Genomic DNA, 23,480 nt, shown 5'->3' with positions numbered 1-23,480 from the left:
TTGAATAGGCTGGGGCTGTTTTCCTAGAGGGTGAAGATTGAGGTGTGACCTTATAGAGGTTTATTAAATCATGAGGAGAATGGATAGGGTAAATAGACAAGGTATTTTCCCTAGGATGGGGAAGTCCAAAACTAGAGGGAGTAAGTTTTAAAAGGGACCTAAGGGGCAATGTTTACACGCAGAGGATGGTGCGTGTATGGGATGAGCTGCCAGAGGAAGTGGTAGAGGCTGGTACAATTGCAACATTTAAAAACCATCTGGATGGATATATGGATAGAAAGGGTTTAGAGGGACATGGGCCAAGTGCTGGCAAATGGGACATGATTAATTTAAGATATCTAGTCCACATTGGACTGAATGGTCTGTTTCCGTGCATAACTTTATAAATCTGGAAGGTTATGACTCTATAACTCCATGATTCTGTAACTCTTTGACTCAATGGCTCTAGAACTCAATGACTCTAGAACTCGATGATTCTAGAACTCTATAACTCTGAGCAGTTGGATCCTGCCGTTTCCTTCAAACAGTAGGCAAGCCGAACCCAGCCCAGCCACAGATGTCATCACGGTCAAATTCCCCTTCGGTCCGTCCTGTCAGCAGACCACTCCTAAAGGCTCTCGGATATTATAGGAATGGGGTTGTTAGTGTCTTTAGGTTGCACCACCAAACTTGTGAGAGAATCTCATATTACCCAGCGCCATAGGTTTTGTAAGGCAGAACACGTCACAGCTGTTAAGGCAGAGATTCCCAAAGACCATTCCCACCCCCAAAGACAGTCATGATCCTCAACATTGTTTGGTTCCAAAATGAACCAAAGAAGCAACATATTCTGCTTGTTTGCTGGTGGGACCATGATGGCCTTTCCTGGCTCCCAGTCAACAAGGGTTCCATCAAGATGTGCAAAGCACCATGTTCCTTCCATAACCCTCGGCCACTCTCTTGGCCATTTTCCCAGGTCTGGGGGAGCTGGATGGGAAATTCTCCACCATTTGCCCCTGTTCCATTAGAATGTCTGATAACATCGTAACCAAACAGAATATCAACAGAAATGGGTTCCACTCTCTCTTCTGACCTCTCAACCCCAGTTCCACTTTGGACACGAGTAACATTTTGAGGGACAAGTACAGAACTGGAGCAGGATGTAAAACTTCCTATAGTATGGTACAGGACCAGCAGCCTATGATTGTTCATTCATGTAATGTCAATGGGTATCACATTGAAATCACCTGGTTTTTAGATTAGATTACTTACAGTGTGGAAACAGGCCCTTCGGCCCAACAAGTCCACACCGACCCGCCACCCACCCATACCCCTACATTTACCCCTTACCTAACATTACGGGAAATTTAGCATGGCTAATTCACCTGACCTGCACATCTTTGGACTGTGGAAGTAAACCGGAGCACCCGGAGGAAACCCACGCAGACACGGGGAGAACGTGCAAACTCCACACAGTTAGTTGCCTGAGGCGGGAATTGAACCCAGGTCTCTGGCGCTGTGAGGCAGCAGTGCTAACCACTGTGCCACCGTGCCTCCCACGGTGTGTGGCAAAGCAGAAAATCTTCACCTGGGATCCACTCACTCATTGTGAAAGTGATGAGCATCACTAAAACGGTTTTATCTCTGCATAACAACTCAAGGATGAGTTGGACCAAAGGGTCTGTTTCTGTGCTGTACAGCTCTATGACTCTATGTTATTGAAAGAGTCATAGTACTTTTTGCTAAAGTCAATTCTTTTAATAAAGCAAGTTGGAATAGCTGTACAACCAAATATTCTTTTCAAGATGTGACTGCAGTTTTTTTTTCCAGTTCTTTCCCTCACCTTTTGGATGTTTGTCCTATCTTTCAGATTATTGCTTATCAGCCATATGGAAAATCGGTGGATTGGTGGGCGTATGGAGTATTACTTTATGAAATGCTAGCTGGACAGGTAAGAAACCCTTTGGGGAAGGGAGACTTTGGATGGTTGGATTTTCATGCTGTGCAGAAAGTGACGCCAAAGGATTGTTTTTTTTTCTGTAGTTTACTCCATTAAAAATATTTCCTTCTTCAGTATAACACCTATTCCTACAAAACTAATTAGAATTAGGTTTATTGATTACATCATTTGTCAGAAGAAAAGGTAGTACAGTAAGAGTTTCTGTAAATCAAAAAATAATTAATATCCAGTTGAATAAGTACATTGTCTCAATTTTCATGTTTGAAGACACTATTAGAATTTCAACCTTTCGAAATAATCAAGGGGGCTAAAAGGAGGGGTGGAGGAAGTAAGCAATAGTAATCACGAGAGAGAAAATACAGGGGTAACTCATGGGCCTGAAAGCAGATAGGTCCCCTGGCCTTGATGGGTTGCATCCTAGGATATGAAAGCAAGTAGCTACACAGGTAGTGGATGCACCAGTTGTAATCTTCCAGGAATGTAAAATGCACATTCTTGATCTTCGGCCAAGAATGGGCTGTATAAGATTTTACTGAGGCCACAGCTGGTGTACTGTGTGCACTTCCGGTTACCATACGATAGGAAGGATATGAATGCTGCAGAGAGGAGTTTCACCAGAAATGTTGTCCATGCTGGAGTGTTTCAGCTATGAAGAGAAACTAGATAGAAGGGATTGTTCTCCTTAAAGCCGAGAAGGCAGAGGCAGGACCTGATTGAGGTGTACAGTTTTATGACGAGCGCAGTTCGGAAGAAAGCTTTTCCCTTAGACCAGTAACCAGGCCTGTAGATGGTAAGGTAAATGGCAGGAGGTTTAAGAAATATCACCCAGACAGTGGAGGGCAACTGGAACATGATCAGTCTAAAGTCCGAATTTGTACAAAATAGGGAAGTTCAGATGCATTAAAATAAAAGCAAAACTGCATCCTGAAAGAGAAGATGGAGTTTAGACTGGTGACTGCTGTCTCTCCCTCTTTGGTAGTGCCTTGGGCCAAAGGCTGACTTGTTTGCTTTCTAGCTCAGTGGGTTCAGAGATGGCCGACGAGTCCAATGCTGTTGTTTGGAGGATCGGGTAGATGAGTTGTTTGAACTTTGTTTGAAGTTTTGATTTTTTTTAACTTTCTCTGATGCAGTGCAGTGATCTCCTGTGCAGTCTTTCGATGTGGTTGGTGTCTTCCTGAATGAGCCCTGACTGTTGTGATCAGTCACTAGCCACAGATTCTTGGGAATTGGCAGGAATGTTCAGTCTTCTCAAGGGTATTTTGGTGTTTGTACCGTCCCTCTCCTCCTGATCTCACAACTCAAGAGCTCTCACAGACCGAATTGTAATCCTGAACTCCCTCCCCCTCTCTGCCTCAGGTTTGAGGATACGATCCTGGATTTACAGTTGGCCTCCAGCATGACACTGGACTGTGGAATTCCCTGCCCAGTGAGGTAGTTGAGGCTTCAGCATGGAATATTTTTAAAGCTAAGATAAATAATTTTTTTTGAACAGTAAAGGAATTAACGTTTATGGTGAGAGGGCGGGTAAGTGGAGCTGAGGCCATGAACAGGTCAGCCGTGATCTTACTGAATGATGGAGCAGGCTCGAGGGGCCAGACGGCCTACTCCTGCTCCTCGTTCTTATGTTTGTGTGACTAGTTTGGCAACGTGCTAATAAAACTGAGCTGAAAGCTTCAGCTGCTGAGGTGGAACGATACAAGGAGGAGGAGAGGCCTCATTGTTGACCATGTTGACTTGGTGAATTGTTGGGCAGCCTTTCTTGCTCCTGGATTGGGAGGATCATGCGGCCCTGTGAGGAAAACAAGGACAAACATTGTCAATTCTACTTCTGAAATCTCCATGTAAAAGATCGTATAAATATCGCTGGAATTCAAAGGGGTGAATAGACCTTCAGGTCTGTTGACAGTTCTAATGAAGCTTTACCTAATGCTTACAATGGTTTGTTTGTATTCTGACAGCCTCCATTTGACGGCGAGGATGAGGATGAGCTTTTCCAGTCTATAATGGAGCACAATGTATCATATCCCAAATCAATGACAAAGGAGGCTGTCTTAATCTGCAAGGGGGTAAGATATCGGTCTGCTGTCATGACATCTGAATGGAGTCTGCTAGCGCAATATTTCATGTTGTGAAAGATTAATTATTATTACTTTAAATAATGTGACAGACTGACACGGTTAGGAGTTTTCATGCTGGAATGGGGACGACCAATAATACTACCCAATCCCTTGAAGTTGTGACATCGCCTCAGAAGCTTTCCTTGGGGTCTGTCTTTCATTTCAACTTCCATTTGAAAAAGTAGCAATGTATTTCTTTTAAAGTGCCAACTTGCCTCCATTACCAGCCTCCAACCTGTGAACTCAGTTTCCCTCTCCACACATCCATGGAATATTGCCTGCATTTTCCATTTGCATTTCAAATTTCCAACTGTTGTGATATTTTGCTTTTGCGTGATCCTAGAATTTTAGATTTCTGAACCTGTTTGCAGTGGCTCATGTTTGATTCCTGACCCTTGATAGGCTGAGCTTGGAAGAAGACTTTTAACCACACCATCTGGGATAGATGGTTGGTGTGAATTCTGACTCAGGGAGAAAAGGGGTGAAGGAGCACAGAGAAAATCCAACAAGCCTGGGGGTCCAGCACTCCAGCTGACTTTAACAGCAGGACATTACGATTGTTTCTTTTCATTCCTGATGGACAGCTGACTGGATTGTAGGCTGACAAACCCTAAGCCTAAAACTGACCTTAACCCTGACCCAATCTCTGACAAACCCTAACCCTGACTCTATCTCTGATAATCCCTAACCCTAATCTTAGCCCTAAATCTGACAAACCATAACCATACCTCTGATAAACCCTAACCCTGACCCTAACTCAGACAAACCCTAATCCTAACTCTGATAAATCCTAACCTTAACCCTGACCCTATCTCTGACAAAACCTTAACCCTAACCCTGATCCTATCTCTGATAAACCCTAACCCTAATCTTAGCCCAAAGTCTGACAAACCCGAACCCTGACCCAACCTCTGACAAACCCTAACCCTAATCCTGATCCTATCTCTGACAAAACCCTAACCCTAATCCTGATCCTATCTCTCTGACAAACCCTAACCCTAACCCTGACCCTATCACTGACAAACCCTAACCCTAACCCTGACCCTATCTCTGACAAACCCTAACCCTGACCCTATCACTGACAAACCCTAACCCTAACCCTAACCCTATCTCTGACAAACCCTAACCCTGACCCTATCTCTGACAAACCCTAACCCTAACCCTGACCCTATCTCTGACAAACCCTAACCCTAACCCTAACCCTATCTCTGACAAACCCTAACCCTGACCCTATCTCTGATAAATCCTAACCCTAATCCTAGCCCTAAATCTGACAATCCCTAACCCTAACCCTGACCCTATCACTGACAAACCCTAACCCAACTCTGACCCAATCTCTGACAAACCCTAACCCTGACCCTATCTCTGACAAACCCTAACCCTGACCCTACCTCTGACAAACCCTAACCCTAACCCTGACCCTATCTCTGACAAACCCTAACCCTGACCCTGACCCTATCACTGACAAACCCTAACCCTAACCCTGACCCTATCACTGACAAACCCTAACCCTAACCCTAACCCTATCTCTCTGACAAACCCTAACCCTGACCCTATCACTGACAAACCCTAACCCTAACCCTGACCCTATCACTGACAAACCCTAACCCTAACCCTGACCCTATCTCCGACAAACCCTAACCCTAGCCATATCCTATCTCTGACAAACCCTAACCCTAACCCTGACCCTATCTCTGACAAACCCTAACCCTAACCCTGACCCTATCTCTGACAAACGCTAACCCTAACCCTGACCCTACCTCTGACAAACTCTAACCCTGACCCTATCTCTGACAAACCCTAACCCTAACCCTGACCCTATCTCTGACAAACGCTAACCCTAACCCTGACCCTATCTCTGACAAACCCTAACCCTAACCCTGACCCTATCTCTGACAAACGCTAACCCTAACCCTGACCCTATCTCTGACAAACGCTAACCCTAACCCTGACCCTATCTCTGACAAACCCTAACCCTAACCCTGACCCTATCTCTGACAAACCCTAACCCTAACCCTGACCCTATCTCTGACAAACCCTAACCCTAACCCTGACCCTATCTCTGACAAACCCTAACCCTAACCCTGACCCTATCTCTGACAAACGCTAACCCTAGCCATATCCTATCTCTGACAAACCCTAACCCTAACCCTGACCCTGACCTGAACTCTATTGCCTGACAACAAAGCCAGTACTAAATAGCTCATCACAAGAGAGACTTTTCTATGGTCTCTATTAATGTGGAAGGAGAAGGGGCTTGTTGGATGTGAGGGCAATAGTTGTGAGTGAGTGGGAATCAAAAGGAAGGGAGTGAGAAATTAGGGTCTGGATTGGTGCGGAGGAGGGATTTGCAAAAGGAAAGAATGAGTGTAGAAGTAGATACAGAGGGAACCATTGGGGCTGGAGGCTGACAAAGCTTTGACAAAGGGTCACTTAGACTTGAAATGTCAGCTTTTTTCTCTCTTTACAGATGCTGCCAGACCTGCTGAGATTTTCCAGCATTTTCTCTTTTGGTTTCAGATTCCAGCATCTGCAGTAATTTGTTTTTATCCCGTGCTGGATAGGGTGTTGACCTCATCAAACTAACAGCTTCCCCCTCGAGCTTTTTAAACCTCTGAGCTTTCAGAGCCAATGGAAACCTGGCTGGCCACTGTTTAAATTTCAGCCAGTGTCCCAATCAGAGCCTGACTTAAATCACCATTTCATTTTAATCATCTTAAATCATCTTTATCGCGTGTTGCCTGGCACATTAAAAATGGCAGTGTTGGTGACACGTCCCCAATTTTATGAACTTGAATCCTCTTCCTGCCTGATATGAGTACAACTTGCCACTGCCAGATAAAGATGAAAACAAAGCTTAAAATTGCAGTATGGCCTTGTCAAGAATATGTTGTTCAAGAACTTGCAGTTGTTATCTCCCCAGCTGATGGTAATACTGAACAAACCTAATCCCAGAGTGAAACCTGGCTTCATACACTCGAGGTTTCATTTCTCGTCTTGGTTACCATGGAAGGCAGTTGCTGATAAGAGGCCGTCAATATACTTCTTAAGCAAAAGAACATAAAAGAAACAAGCAACAGAAGTGTATTAAACTATTTCATTGGTTCTTGTATAATCTCATTACAAATATCATAAAGGAAGATTCATCCCTTTTATCCCAGCAATAACCTTACAGATACTCAAACCTCAGTGAAAACTCACTCTCGACTTCTGCTAAAGCTTCTTATTCATTTGGCACAGCTGTAATCAGTTTCGTTTTTGGTAAATTTCTGTTGTGCATTCACTTAGTGTTGTTTCCTTTACCTAATGTCTCTCCCCGATATCCTTAAACCAAACTGCTAACTCAGCTCACTTATTATTTAACATGGCTTCCCTAAACTCATGTTTTCAACAGCCTTGTTGAATATTTCTTCTGGGTTGTTGCCTTCTCACTGATTTCTGGGCAACTCGGCAACTCCCCCCATCCCTAACTGCTCGGAGACTGGGAATTACCTCACGTCTGCTGTTTAGGAGTTGTCTCTGAATCAAATTGCGTCCTAACAATTACCTCCCCAGGGAACGTGTTGGTCAATTATCTGAAATCTGAATCCCTGAAATTGTAGGGACACTGAAATTGTGGGGACCACTTGTAAATGCTGTTTTTGAACTTATTCAAAATGACTTTCTGACCATAAGAACCACTGAAAGACTAGAATCAGTTTTTACCTACTTTAGAATCTAATTTCTCAAATCATAATAACATACTCTGAAACTTCATAACAGTGATATACTTTAAAAAAATGCCTTTGGAAAACAGCGAACGTGAACTTACACCATGCAGTGGCAACGTATAAATATGTTCAGTGCATCGTGGGAAATTCTTTTGTATGTTGCTTTAGTGGAGCTTTAATCCATCCCCATAAACAGGGCAACTCATCCATTAAAGTAGTAGACAAAGAAATTTCAGACAAACAAAGTATTCACATCCTGCTATCTACACAGTGTCACTTGAAGGTGGCACCTTCTTTATTTGCCAAATACAGCAGCTTGATGCTATAATTAACCGTCAATGAAGTCAACATAATGAGAATTACACATCCTTTCTAAAATAAAGACTTGAAGAACAATTATAATTTTTTTTAACTTTCTGTCAGATTTATGAAGTATTTTGGGAGACGTTAAGACCTAAAGGTATTGACAGGCAAGGAGGGGTCAGTTCGGGAGAACTGCAGGTCTGGCCCCTCTCTGGGAACAGCCTCCTGGCTTGAAGCAGAGGGAGGCAGGGGGATGCTGCTGGAGAGGGACAGGCAGTGAGGCAGTGGGACCGGGGGCAACAGCTGGGGAGACCAACTGGGCAGACACTGCCCGGGCGGGCGGTGGGCTGTTCCACCTTGTTAGCAGCACGTACTCAAATGCTTTCTGTGGTGTGTCCTGGCCAGCTGATATCACAGGCTGATTGTCACCGCAGCCAGGGTCGCCCTGTGGATCTGTTTGATTTGGAGTGCCCGTTGCCAACATTGAAGCTGACTGACATAGTACACGCATGTGATGTCAGTCAGCCATGACAGGATCTCTGACCATGTGGATCTCTGACCCACTCAGGCACACTCAGCTGACTCTTCAGGGGTTTCACAATCTGCCTTTGTTTTTATTTGAGCTATTTGTTTATTTTTTCAAATTGCTTAAAGCATTTATTTCCATCAAATTAACAGAGCAGATCTTGTAAATACTCTCGGCTTCGAAGGATATATTGTAACATTTTAACTCAAATATTGACGTGATGATGTCAAACCTTTCCTGCCTGGTGGAAGTTTGGTGTGAGGTGATTCTAGATGGAAACAATTCTTCCCATAAGGAAAAGGAGTTTAATCAGACAATTAAAAACAACCAGTTTCTCTATTCTCTCCTTATGCATTATTCTGTAGCCACATTCTCAGCATCAGACAGGATCTCTGACTTTTGTTTTATTTTCTGTAACACAGTCTCCACAAATGTAGGCCACGGCTGTTGGAAATGCAAAATCCATCAGTATATTGGAGCATCAAGTGTAGTAATTAACTGACTGGGGATTTGGAAGAGCAGAGAGAACAGGAAATGAATTCTTAGAATCACTACAGTGCGGAACAGGCCATTAGGCCCAACAAGATATATCCCTAGTGGTGGGGTCCGTTTGGATAGGGGAGGGGAGGGAAATATATCCCTGGTGGTGGGGTCCGTTTGGATAGGGGAGGGGAGGGAAATATATCCCTGGTGGTGGGGTCCGTTTGGATAGGGGAGGGGAGGGAAATATATCCCTGGTGGTGGGGTCCGTTTGGATAGGGGAGGGGAGGGAAATATATCCCTGGTGGTGGGGTCCGTTTGGATAGGGGAGGGGAGGGAAATCCTCTGATCTTCAGCATCTGCAGTCCTCACTTGCTCCTTTGAAAAGAGTTGCCAAACTGAACCATCACCGTGCTACCCTGTAGGGATGACCCAGCAATAATAATGAATTGTGATATATTTGTATGACTTGGAGATGCCGGTGTTGGACTGAGTGTACAAAGTTAAAAATCACACAACACCAGGTTATAGTCCAACAGGTTTAATTGGAACCACTAGCTTTTGGAGCGCCGCTCCTTCATCAGATATATTCGTATGTCCGAATGGTGTGCAACTTAAAGGGGAATTTGATGATATGATAAAAATTGCTGTTTCAGCTTTTTAACTTCCAAGAAGGATAGCCCACTGATTCTGCAAAGCACGCACCTTTCAAGCTATTTTCAGTGACCTGATTTATTTTATCTCAAGCTTTTAAAAAAAATCTCTTTTGCAGCTAATGACAAAACATCCAGCAAAGCGTCTTGGCTGTGGAGCGGAGGGAGAGAGAGATATTCGAGATCATGCTTTCTTCCGGAGAATTGATTGGGAGAAACTGGAACAAAGAGAAATACAGCCTCCATTCAAGCCAAAAGTGGTGAGTGTCACTGAAATAGAGACACATTGATGTCACATTTAGGAAATCTAGACTGTCTGCACGTGTAGAAGCAGCTTATAACACAACACTTTGATTCAGGAAATAGTTGGGCTGAGACAGCAGAACTGAACAAAATATAGGTCAGACACAATTTATGTAGGTGGCTTCAAACAGCCATCTCCAGTTCAACATTGTCTAAGGGTTTCGAATTAAAATTTCTTCAGAAAGTAGTTTCCTTTAGGAGCTCTTTTCAGGGTTATAGAGAAATAATCTAACATTAGAGGTTATTCCCAGACACAGAGCCCCCAGCACTGATGGGAAAGGCAAGTGTGCATCCAATATATCTAACTGACATGCTTGCCTGTGGCAAATTGTGTGTTATATTGTGGGAATTTATATCACAGTGTAGAAAATAAAGCCAGTCTGGTTCCTCACAGAAATGTGAGGGAAGTCAAATATTTTTGAATCATAACAGACTGATTTCTACACTTCTAAAGCAATAAAATACTTCTTTATTCGTTTTGATTATGAGATGATCTTGACTGTATCCAGAGAAGCTGTACATCTCTTGTCAGCAGGATTTGAGGGGGTTCATCCTTCCTGCATGCAGTGACTAAGTTGCTAAATGTCTCTTTTTTTTGCAAAAGAAAGGATTGACAGGGTGGAGGATTTGTGGGTGGTGTTTAAGCTCATGCCTGTAACATGGTACAGCCTCACAGTATGACAAGATGCCATGGTAATGCTGACTTTAGCAAGATGTCAAGCAGTTTTCCCACAAGGAAAGGGAAAACTGAAGAGTTAGTCACCCTGCATTACTCCCACCTGCTTCTCTTAAGAAATGAGAAAGAGAGACTACGTATCCCATTTAGCTGTATTCAGTGAAAGTCTAATAATACTAGAGAGGAATAGTTCTTAAACTGTTGACTATATTTAAAATCCATGACAAATATATTCAGACACCATAAACACATATGAACATAAAACTCAGATTGTGCAATAGGTCTTTATGTGACCACAGCAAGGACCAGTGCATTTATTCCATTTGTGGTTCAGCAGCAAACGGTGCAAGTCTGACACTCTTCACCAAAAGCAAGCTAACTGTTTTCCTTTTCAGTTATGATTCCAGCGTATTAGTTTTGCAGGGTCCTGCAATTCTGACATGAAACAAATCCAGATCAGGAAGGTTATTTAACCCACCTCCATAGGAACATCCTGCTAGTCCCCCGGGCAACATTGCGTTTTTTTTTAATGATTCTAAGCTTTTCTGCTCCACTTTTCAATGCACAGTAACTGGCTGATCACCACTCTGGATGAAGAGCTAATTGCACTGTGTCTCGAGATTTCCAAAAACCATTTGGCAAAGTTCTACACAAAATTGTTTGAGCTCAAAGCAGTGATGATTCGAGTTAAGTAACAACTTATATTTATGTAGCACCTTTATCATAACTAAACATTTCAAGGCATTTCACAAGAGTGTTACAAAGCAAAACTTGGCTCAAAGCCATCATAACGCAACATTCCAGGCAGTAGCCAAGGAGGTGGGGCGCATCTTAAAGAAGGAAAACGGGATGGAGAGGTTTGGGAAGGGAATTCTAGAGCTTCAGGCCTTGGTGGCTGGGGACAGGATCACCAATGATCCAGCAATTAAAATCTGGTTCTTCCAAAGGCCAGAATTAAATAAATGCCGGTATCTTGGGGCGGCACAGTGGCTCAGTGGTTAGCGCTGCAGCCTCACAGCGCCAGGGACCCAGGTTCAATTCTTGCCTCGGGCGACTGTCTGTGTGGCGTTTGCACTTTCTCCCTGTGTCTGCGTGGGTTTCCTCCAGGTACTCCAGTTTCCTCCCATAATCCAAAGATGCGCAGGTCAGGTGGTTTGGCCATGCTAAATTGCCCATAGTGTTAGGTGCATTAGTAAATATAAGATAGGGGAATGGGCCTGGGTGGGTTACTCTTCGGAGAGTCGGTGTGGACTTGTTGGGCCGAAGGGCCTGTTTCCACACGGTAGGGAACCTAATCTAATCTTATCTCATCTTAAAGCATTGTGAGGCTAGAGTGGATTATAAACTTAGGGAGGGGGAAGCCCATGGAGGGATTTGAAAACAAAGGGATCTTTGAAACCAAGGTGTTGCCTGTTCAGGAGCTATTGTGATTTACTAACCACAGGGATAATGGACAAACCGGAGTTGGTGAGAGTAAGGGTATGAGCAGAGTCTAGAATGGCCTCAGTTTATCCAGGGTAGAGTGTGCAAAGTCAGTCAGGAGTGTGTGTTCAATTCTCGAGGCTGCAACAAAGGGTTTGGTGAGGGTTTCAGCAGCAGATGAGCCAATGGAGGCAGTGTAACCAAGGTGGGCACCATCCGAATGATGATGGACTTGGGAGCTGACCTCTGCATCAGAGAGCAGTGGAGGCAGGGACATTGAATATTTTTAAGATAGAGGCTGACAGATTCTCATCAGGCAAGCAAGTCAGAGGTTGCTTAGGTAGGAATGTGGAATACGAACAGATTGGCCATAATCTTATTGAATGGCAGAGCAAGCTCAAGGGCCTGTGTGCTCTCCTCCTGTTCCGACTATGTGTGAAATATCACACTGAGGCTGCTAAACGATTAGCTGCTGCCTCATGTAGAGGGACGGAGCCTGTGGCTGGGGAAGAGAATTTGTAACAGGGACCAGCAGCAATGGCCTCAGGCTTCCCAATGTTTAATTGCAGGAGCTTTCTGTTCATCCTGGACTGGATGTCAGGCAGGCAGCAGAGAGGTAGTGGTGAATGAGAGTCATCAATGTAAAAACCCAATGTGTTTGAGAATGATATCATCATGGGACAGCATGTAGATGGAGAGGACACAGATACATCCCTGAGGGACCTCAGAGATAAAAGTGTGAGAGTCCAGAATTGGAAAGGAAGCCTTTACACTTCCAACATGATTAGACAGATTAAAATGGAACCTGGGCGACTATGGCAAGACCTTGGAAAACAGTGGTATGCTCATCCATCCTGCTGACAGGTGGAGAGGGACAAGGAGGATTAGTTTAACATGGCCATAGTCCCACGGTAAGGAACTTGTTGAAAGTCGAACATTGATGGGCTTTTGTTGATGGAGTCATCCTGAGGTTAGGGGCAACACTGAGTACTCCAAGGGCAAGAAATGGAATCATTGCTGTTACTGGTTTGTAGAAATGAATTGAATTCAAAGCCTCATTGTAAAAGGATCAACTTTGCCAGTGACTCCAAATTACATGAGGAGTTGAAATCAAAGAAGCTAGTTCAGAAATGACACAACAAATGGGTAAGGTATTTAAATGGGCATAGCAGACAATGCAGCACTTCCTTAGTACCACAGAAGTATCAGCCGAGGTTTGATTGTGGACTTGTGTCGAGGCTTAACCTTCTGACTTGGGAAAGATTGCTATCCACTGAATCATGGCCAGCATGGAAAAAGAGGCCAAATATCACACAACAACATTTCAAAACAGACTTGAGTTTAGGTTTGACAGTCCACGTAGTGACAGATGGTCAACTTCCTTTGCCCAGCACTATTTCCTGCAATGAGTTCTTGTTATCAGTGGTATTTAAAAACACTTTACAACAGACTTTCTAATTTTAATTTGCAGTGAAATTAGTAGCTTTATTGTTTGATGAACATTCAAAATCTCAACATAAGACTGGACAGACAGTGTATCAACAGAGGGTTTATTTTAAAGAGCAGATCTCAAGTTAGTTTTCATTTTACAGAGCACTTCAAACAACGCAGATATCTCTCATGTAAGTCTTACTTCACATTTAAGAAGCATCCTAAAGGCTTTACTCCATTAACGCTTTCAGAACAGTGTTGATGTGTTTTGGCACCAATGTGATCTCCTTTCAGGTCACAGGGTAACTGTGTGTGTGCTTTATTTCCCTTTCCTTAACATTTGCAAAGTACAAGTTCTAACTTGGTGATTTAACACGTGTGTGTGTGTGTGATCAAACTGCAACAAAACACAACACTCAGAAACACAGGGCTGCAAGTCTTAAAATACTCTGAAGGATCATTTAGCTATGTTTGCTGAATGATTTCATCTCACTATCTCTTTACTAAAAAGGAACATGCATAGCCTTATATTTTCCATAATGTGAGGGAAATTAATCACTTTGGCTTGAGCTACGGTTGGTTTTGGAGCTGTCATCCTTCACCTTCCATTACTTTGAACTGGGTGTTGATGAGCTTAGTTGGTGCGATGGCTGGAGTGATCACCAGAAAAGGTTAAATCCCCATACTATCTGAGGTAATTATGGAGCTGGCTGCCTTGAATTCTGTCTTCATCCTCAGTGATAACAAGCCCTGGACAATGAACATGTAATGTAGAGACAGAAATAATATAACTAACTGACTTTAAGGCTATAAGGAGGAGTTGAGGCCTAGGACAGATCAACCATGAATGGTGGGACATGTTTGATGGGCCAAATGGCCTCCTTCTCCTCCCACTCCTTATGTTTTCTGCTCCCAACAAAGTAATCATTTATGTAGTTTTTCTGTTACCACAGTAAGGGAGCCAGATTTAATCACCTCATAGCTACTGGAGTCTCAGAATATGAATTAAAATGATCATTCAGAAACTTACTTAAAGTAATTACTTCTTTAAAAATCGTGAACTGATCCACCAATTGCATGAATGTGCACTTTATAATGATAGCTGTCCATTTAGTGGGCAATCATTGTACAACAAGGCATGGTGTTGCAGTTATAGAACTGATCTTTATATGATCCCTTTTGTTCTCAGGACAAATATCTATTAAATGGAGGTAGAGCAGTTTATCACAGGGAAGGGGAAAGGCATTTCAAGCCTGTCTTGCCTCTCAGAGCAACTAATGACAATCAGTCAGAGAGAAGTGCAGAAGGGGAGTAGTTTCTGTGTCAACTCCTTGTCCTACAATCCCACCTCTGGGAAACAGGAGGATAGGGACAAAAAATTACACATGGACACTCCTCTTTCAGTTCAGCAGGTTATTTGACAAAATGCATCATAATTCACATTTCTAAAATGTAAATAATTTCTTAGCTGTAAAAATTCCATTCAGATGAATTCATTTCATTGTGTCCTAACTGCAAATGTTTGAATTTACTCATTGCTACTGCTTCGCTTGTTGTATTAATTACACTAATTTCAATCCAAAATTCAATGAAGCAATGCAGCATGTGTGTTTCTTGCTGTTTAACCATATGAGGATTAATTCGATTTCCGCTGAGTTAGTCTTGAGTATTTTTTAGTGCGAACAATATACATTTAAGGTATAAACAAGGATGATTCTATTAAAGTTTATTATTGTTTATTTTTACTCACGGTAGGCAACATTAGCAAGAATCCAAATCTCAGAAGCACTGATGTACTGGTTTGGCAATGCCATAACTGAAATTGGAAGAAAAACTGAGATTGTGTTAAAAGGTTCCACTTCCTTGATGGCCAACAAATTAATTTGTTGTGTGATGACAGTCCAGATGGTCCTGTGTATGTACATAATTAGCTGATGTTAGCTGGGGAACAGTTGGACATTTTATTTGACTTCAGAGTTGCTGAGTTAGAAAAGGAAAAGAAAATTCTAAGAAAATAAGGGGCATGGATAGGATAAATAGACAAGATCTTTTCCCCACAGTGAGGGGAGTCCAGAACTAGAGGGTATAGGTTTAGGGTGAGAGGGGAAAGATTTAAAAGGGACCTAAGGGGCAATGTTCTTATGCAGAGGCTGGTGCGTGTATGGAATGAGCTGCCAGAGGAAGTGGTGAGACTGGTACAGTTACAGCATTTAAAAGGCATTAGCGAGTTTCGAGAAGATTTGTAGCTCAGGTTGAGGTTCTGGATGTAGGTTTGCTCACTGAGCTAGAAGGTTCATTTCCAGACGATATCAACAAACACATCAAGTTAGACCCCATCCAACACCCCCTGAGAAAAAGAACAGGAAATGACATCACCATAGGAAATGACATCACCAACCCAAAGAAATTCAAACATATAAATAGAAAGAGGAACATGTACAGTGCTTCGCCCACTGAAGATGTTACCTAGTAGGGTGACAAAATGTCTGGAAAGGAACCTTCTAGCTCAGCCAGCAAACCGACATCCATTTAAAAGGCATCCAGATAGGTATATGAATAGGAAGGGTTTAGAGAGACGTGGTCCACGTGCTGGCAAATGGGACTACATTAGGTTAGGATATCTGGGCGACTTGGAAGAAGGGTCTATTTCCATGCTGTGCATCCCTATGACTTTATGTCTCTAAAAAGGAAAGAAATCTAGCAATCCATATTTCACTCACTGAGATTGGCAAAGCTGAGGTTTCCCACTTTAGAGACGTTTGAGAGATTTGATGGAGGTTTTCAAAAACCATGAGTCCAATCAGAGTAGGTAGTGAACAAGTGTTGCTATTGGCTGAAGGATCAAGGACCAGAGGACATTGAGGTGACATGAAGAAAGTCCTTTTTGTGCAGCAAGTGGTTAAAATATGAGATACACAGCTGCAGACTGTGGTGGAGATAGCTGCGATCATGACTTTCAGAAGGGAATTAGATAATTCCTTGAAAGAAAAAGATTTCCAGGCAATGGGGAACAAACGGAGGACTGGGACAAGCTGAGTTGCTGTCACAGAGAGCCAGCACAGAGATAAGTGTGGGACTGTTGTACTGAAGGAAGGTGACTCTCTGATTCTTTAATGAGCTTTACTGGATACCTGGGAAGGATAGACATGACTCTTCTGTGATAGCTTCATTAATTTGGCTTGAATCTTGGAGAAAGCAGTTTGTGTGAGGGGGACTGTAGAACAAAATGCCAGTAATAAAAGGAACCAGAAACAGGGGACTATAAAACCCAGGCCATCACTAGATATCCTTCTGGCAAAGGGCATGTAGAATATGATGGATAACAAGGCCCAGGCTTTTCCTGCCCTCCCCAACCTGCCCCCATTCCCCTCCACAACAGTGGTTCATGTTCCCTAAATTCAGCAAACCTCCCCCCCCCAACCTTTGCCTACCCACCACACGACCACCATCTCTCCCAACCACTAACCTCCCATAATCCCACCTACCCCATCACCACCTCACCTCCCTCTGCCAACTCCCTTCCCCCAATACCACCTACTCCCCAACCCCTGCGTACCCACCACACAACCACCATCTCCCCCAACCATTGAGCATCCCACAGTCTCCTCACCATCGCCCTCCAGCAACCCCTCTTCCCCCAAAAGGTGTTACCCCTGGCCCCTAGGTTTGTTTGTGACTTCCTATCTAGCTCCCTTACCAGCCAGATCCTGTCCCAGAACCTGTTGTACTTTGTGTGAAGTAATGATTCCTGACATTGTCTCTAACTGGCCTGTCTCCAATTTTAACATTGTTACATCTTGTTTTGGACTCTGTCCCCACTGGAGAAAGTCCTTTCCCTCCATCTACACTATAACCTTTTTAATAATCTTAAACATTTCAGTTAGATCATTCCTCAATCTTCTGTATCCAAGTGAATAACCCTTGTTCATGCAGCCCATCTTCATTAATCAATATGGCAACAGTCAAGTCAACAAACTCAGAGAAATGGCACTCTCACCCCCTCTGTCCAGGTCACTGGTAAACAGTGAAATATCAGAGTTCCAGAATAGATTGCTGAGGACGTTAGTGGTCACATCTGGCCAGTTTGAGTACAAGCCAATGTTAGTACATACTCTCCTACCTCCTCATCAGTTCCCTATTCAAGCCATTGGCTCCAGTCCCCATGTCTTGTTAAGAGTTGGATGTGAAGCCACATCAGATGCCCTCACACACAGCATCCACAAACATTTCAGTGCAACCTCACTTGTTACTTCCTCAAAGATGTTACTTATTCTGTACACACGCACCTCTGTCTAATGAGTACACATTTGTCCAAATACTCACCCACTTAGTCCCTAATAATAGTGACTAGTACTTCCCGATAACTGACATCAGAACGAACAGGACGTGGCAGATGGTGAAATTTGAATTCAATGAATAAAATCTGGAATTGAAAGCTAATCCAATGGTGACTAGGAAGCAATTGTTGATTGTTGAAAAAAACACTCAAATGACGGGCTCTTTAATGTCCTTTAGGGAAGGAAATCTGCTGTCCTGAACCAGTGACTCCAGAACGGTCCTTACCCCACATGTGACTCCAGACCCACAGTAATGTCATTGACTCTAATTGCCTGGAGAGCCAATCAGTTTAAGGCCAATTAAGGATGGGCAAATGCTGACCTTGGCAAAAGTGAGGGCTGCAGATGCTGGAAATCAGAGTCTAGATTAGAGTGGTGCTGGAAAAACACAGCAGGTCAGGCAGCATCCGAGGAGCAGGAATTCCTGATGAAGGACTTTTGCCCGAAACATCGATTTTAAAGGTCTGACGTGCATACAATTCTTATAGTTACCAACAGCTGCTTTTGATTATCCCACATTGTGTTTCAACCTGTGTCCAAATCAACTTGTGAACTGACTCAGGATCAGAACCCAGGGACTGCCTGTACACGAAGAATGGTTACGGCACGGTGGCACAGTGGTTAGCACTGCTGCCTCACAGTGCCAGGGACCTGGGTTCAATTCCCACCTCAGGCAACTGTCTGTGTGGCGTTTACACATTCTCCCTGTGTCTGCGTGGGTTTGCTCTGGTTTCCTCCCACTGTCCAAAAAATGTGCAAGTTAGGTGAAGGGGTAAATGTAGGGGAATGGCTCTGGGTGGGTTGCTTTTCGGAGGGTCGGTGTGGACTTGTTGGGCTGAAGGGCCTGTTTCCACACTGTAAGTAATCTAATCTAAAATTACATCCCTGGAATGTGTTTGTAAGTTGAACATTTGTACAAAGGTGACTGCCTTTAGGTTGCAGCAGTCATGAAATCACATCATTAAACTGGACACACTCGTCCAGCTGCTCGTACTCACCCCTAAGCTGGAGAACACAAGGCTCACTGGCACAGTCAGTGGATGCCAAGAAAATAAAGAATTCTTGCAATTTTTATCCCACATCCCATATTTCACTGAGCAATACAAAAAGTTATAAATGAAATTGTGGATAAAGCTGGAACAGCTGCACAGTGTAGTGACAGTGAGAGATCTCTTGCTGATCAAATAATTACCCAGAAATCCCTGCTGCATCACATAATTACCCAGAAATCCCTGCTGCAAGCTCCAATCACATTTTTCATTTATTCTGCTGAAGTGTCCTCACAAAAGCAGTTTACCTTTTTTTTAAAAAAAAATTACAGATGAGACACATTAAAGGCAGGAGACTGGTCTCCTCACTGTGATTTCCTCTATCAAAAGCTCAAAACCACATCAATGGACCCACTCATTAATATCATTTCCTTTTCAGTCTCTGTACAATGTTTTTTTCTTTGAACTGTACTGAATGAACTATAGACTAAAGGGTAGATCAGTGAAATGCCTTGCTTTTGCATTTCTGCACAAAACAGATGGCATCTCACCAAGGTCTTTGTTCACCCCAGGGTATTGGCCTCAACATTATTAAAGCAACTGGATCTGCTCCCTGGTGGTTTTCTGAAATGCTCCTTCACTGGATGAAGCCCCACAGCAAGATTGCAAATTATGAGAGATTTTCAAATACCAAACTGCAGTAAACTTGTTCACACATAAAAACTTAATCTGTCCCTATTACATCCAGCCGCATCAATCAAGTCCTGAACTCACTTAAACAGATTATTACCCACATAAAAAGGTGTTCATATTCCCAAATCTTATATCAGTGTTTGCAAGGATGCAGTTACATTGTTTCACTTTGTTACCTTGACATATGGAATGCTGTATAAACTCTGGATCACTTTATAGTTCAATCAATCATAAGCGAGTAAACAGTACAATTTAAATAGTATTTACCTAGAAAGGAAATAATCTCAGGCCTTATGGATTCTGTTGCTAGTTCTCATATTGGAACTCAGGTTTGATACATTGTACCATTTGCAAATCCCCATACACACGAGGATGATGATGAACATTTGCTTAGCTTCAAGATAGATATTGATTCATTCTGTTGAACTGAACAATCTGCTTTCTTCCATTCAATTCTGGAACCCAGACGTGCCATTTTGAAAACATCCTCGCCAAATTCTCTTCTTACCATCTTCTGTCACGATATTTGACTTTTGGAGAAGTGAATTTCAACAGGCAGAACAGTTTTAAGCTTTTGGTTTTTTTGGGGAGGGGACGCGGTGCTCTCCCTCACCCCTGACCCTCTTCTAGGGAATGTTGACCAGACCATTCACAAATCAGGGGCTGGCGTTTGCCTGGACTTGAGACCGTTGGAGCAAGGGGTCATGCCTGAGGCTCTGCTGGTGACACATAGGCAGCTCCTGCACTCGGCTGCGCCACAGAGGATATCGCGGCTGTAGACAGAGGAACACCCCCATCCCATCCCCAGAGTCACAAGATCCCGGAGCAACCCAGGACTTAAGTCAATACGTTATGGTGGGATGCATGCAGAGGGGTCAGCATTCTCAACAGGTCATGGTTGTTGGGGAGATGAGGGCAGGAGGCAAAGTGAGGAGTGGCTGTCTGTGCTGCACCCCCCAGGATGTCCAGTTCCTCGCTCAGACTCCCAGACCTGAACCCCACCCCACCCCACCCCCGAGGCTGCCTGCGGGGGAAGAGTTGCCATGGTTGGCACCTTACTGTGCCAAATCCAGGGTTCATACCAACGGCGACCACAGGCCAAACCCCTGGATTGGTCATTTAAGAGCCACGTTTGGCAGTGGGCTGTCCCAGCCAGAAATGAATTTGTGAGGAAGCAGAAAGCCAGTTGGGGTTTGGACGTTGGAGTACCCTACTGAATGAAGGGTCCGCCCCTACTCCCACCCACCTCGCCCAACCCACAAAAAGGCTCCACCTAATCTTTCGATTGAAAGTGAGAACAGGGTATTGTACCCAGTGAGGAGCATTCAGAAACACCAGCTTCCTGCAATAATCCTCAACATTTTTTTCCTTGGGTTTCTGAGGGAACTGAAGCCTCTGTCAGAGCCTAGTCATTTTGTTCCTTTTTTTTCTCTCTTCCATTCTTTGGCTGAAAGCTGTTCTCTCGAAAGGCATTGCACTGGCTTTTGACTGTTTGTAGAATGGTTTGAAATCAGTGGAACTGCCATTAAATCATTCTTTCAGTACGTCCCAAATGAGTACCTTTTAGAGAAAAAAAAACAAGCTTGAAATACATTTGTGACCCGAAACCAGCAGCTCCAAAACCGTAATTTAGTAAACCACAGAAATTGTCATTTTCTTTACAGGAAGCTAATTGAACTCAGCATCCGATCCATAATCAAGATTCATTGGCGCTGTCAGCTCCCCCACTCACACCCTTGTTCCCCTCAAATAATGTACAGCCAGGCTTCAAATCTTCCATAAGGTAAAAACAATGACTGCAGATGCTGGAAACCAGATTCTGGATCAGTGGTGCTGGAAGAGCACAGCAGTTCAGGCAGCATCCAAGGAGCTTCCATACTTTCACTGTCCATGTCCTGTCTGCCCATTTATCATAATTGTCTTCATCAGTCTGTTTTCACAGTTTTAATACTTCCAATTCCTAGAACTGAGCATCATCCACACCCGTGTCACTCGGAACGCTGGCCGTGCCTTCATCTCTCTTGCCCCTTTGTACTTTCACTGCAGAACAGCCTGAGGAAGATCCCTATGTCTCTCAATCTTGCTACCTCTTTCCTCACCTTCAGAGACACCTTCCAAACCCAGCTCTTTCGTTATGCCTTCAGCACCTCCTCTGACTTCTTCACAAACTGCTTCATATTCTCTGCACCTTTAAGAAACATGAAATGGTGGCTCAGTGATTAGCACTGCTTCCTCACAGCGCCAGGGACCCGGGTTCAATTCCAGCCTCAGTCTGTGTGGAGTTTGCACATTCTCCCTGTGTCTGCGTGGGTTTGCTCCGGTTTCCTCCCACAGTCCAAAGATGTGCAGGGTAGGGTGAATTGGCCGTACGAAATTGCCCCTCGTATTCAGGGTTGTGTAGATGAGGTGTATTAGTCAGGGGAGATGTACAGTAATAGGGTAGGGAGAATAGGTCTGGGTGGGATACTCTCCGGAGGGTTGTTGTTGGGCCAAATGGCCTGTTTCCACACTGTAGGGATTCTCTATGATAACTGCTGTTTGACATTGCCATCCATAAAACAAACTAATGTTTATTCTTGAGGTAGTAAAAGTAAAATTTAACAGATCTTGAAGTATTACAAGATTATAAAGGTTGGTTTGGAACACCTAATACATTGCAGGTATAAGCCAACAGAATCAGAAGACAGAGCAGGTTGCAATTCCCAACATCTAAAGGAGATCATTTCACAATAATTTTGAATCCAACTTCCTGTTTAGTTTGAGAATAGGATTAACCACAACCCTTCCCAGCTGTCAGAACTCTTTCAGACTTACACAGAGGTTCACAGAATCATTGTGGTACAGATGGTGGCCATTTGGCCCGTCATGTCTACACCAGCTCTCTAAGCATTTTAATTGGGCCCTCATCTCCTGCCTTTGCCCTATAACCCTGCACATTACTTAAATAGAAATAACCATACAATGTCTTCTTGAATGTCCCCAATTGAATCTGTCTCCACCACATCCCAAGACAGTGTGTCTTAGACCCTAACTACTCGTTGGGTGGAAATCTGTCTCCACCACATTCTAAGGCAGTGCGTTTCACACCCTAACTACATGCTGGGTGGAGATCTTTCTCTGGTCTTGTACCTGCTCCTGTGCTGTCTAGTTCTCAACCTTTTCCAGATGGGAACAGATTCTCCCTATCTATTGTGTCCAGACCCTTTTTGTGAATTTGAAAACTTTTTTTGTGGTAAACAACCCCAACGTCTCCAATTTTCCTCATAAGTGTAGCTTCTTATCCCTGGAACCATTCTGACAACCCTCTTCTGCTGTCTCTCCTGTTATGGACCAGGCCCGACCCTTCAAAACATTTTTAAGCAGGTAGCCCAGACCGTAACTTTGCTGTTTGTTTTCAGTAAGTGTATAGTGGATATTCCCAAAGTGAATCAGCTGATCCGTTTGCCAAGTTTTCAACAAACAGAATCTATTTACAAAATCACAGAATGAAACACACAGAACAGAAAATAGAATACTGGATAACTTATCCTATCCAAAACCCGATAGACTATCCTGACTCAATGATGCTGTTCCGAAAATACTTGCAACAGTCCCCATAAGCACACCCCTTAGCACAAAGAGTAAACATGACACAAAAAACTTACAGGTCACAATGTCAGAAGGGCAGGAGGAGGGAGATAACTTCCAATTTCAACTATGACCCTGACTCAACTAATGCCCGAACTGAACTGACCTGCGGAGCTAGATAGCTGGTCACTTCCACTTGATTACAGCAGTTTGTTTAAAAGACTTGAAAGTTTTCTTGCTAAAGCATTATCTGTTCGGTGTAAACTAAAAGGGCCCCAATAAACCTTTCAAACCCAGCCAAGTTGGAATCTGGCCAATTACCCCCTCTGGGGAA

At 43.6% G+C, this 23,480-nt stretch overlaps 1 protein-coding gene across 4 annotated transcripts in view; it reads left to right on the top strand.

Moving 5' to 3' along the window:
- prkcaa (protein kinase C, alpha, a) overlaps nucleotides 1–23,480 on the top strand; it is a 446,457-nt gene that overhangs the window by 407,067 nt on the left and 15,910 nt on the right. For 2 of the 4 annotated variants that reach the window (XM_043715073.2, XM_088000738.1), the window contains 4 exons: nucleotides 1,850–1,930; nucleotides 3,898–4,005; nucleotides 9,848–9,988; nucleotides 13,722–13,751. In XM_043715073.2, the coding sequence (XP_043571008.2) occupies nucleotides 1,850–1,930; nucleotides 3,898–4,005; nucleotides 9,848–9,988; nucleotides 13,722–13,751 (360 nt within the window). The remainder of the gene's footprint in view (nucleotides 1–1,849; nucleotides 1,931–3,897; nucleotides 4,006–9,847; nucleotides 9,989–13,721; nucleotides 13,752–23,480) is intronic. The other 2 variants (XM_043715075.2, XM_088000739.1) reach the window with 1 other exon arrangement.

This window comes from Chiloscyllium plagiosum, unplaced genomic scaffold (genome assembly GCF_037043375.1).
Source record: "Chiloscyllium plagiosum isolate Xiang-an unplaced genomic scaffold, Cpla_swu_hap1 HiC_scaffold_25, whole genome shotgun sequence".
Classification (NCBI taxonomy): Eukaryota; Metazoa; Chordata; class Chondrichthyes; order Orectolobiformes; family Hemiscylliidae; genus Chiloscyllium; species Chiloscyllium plagiosum.
This window is presented reverse-complemented; position numbering and strand designations above follow the sequence as displayed.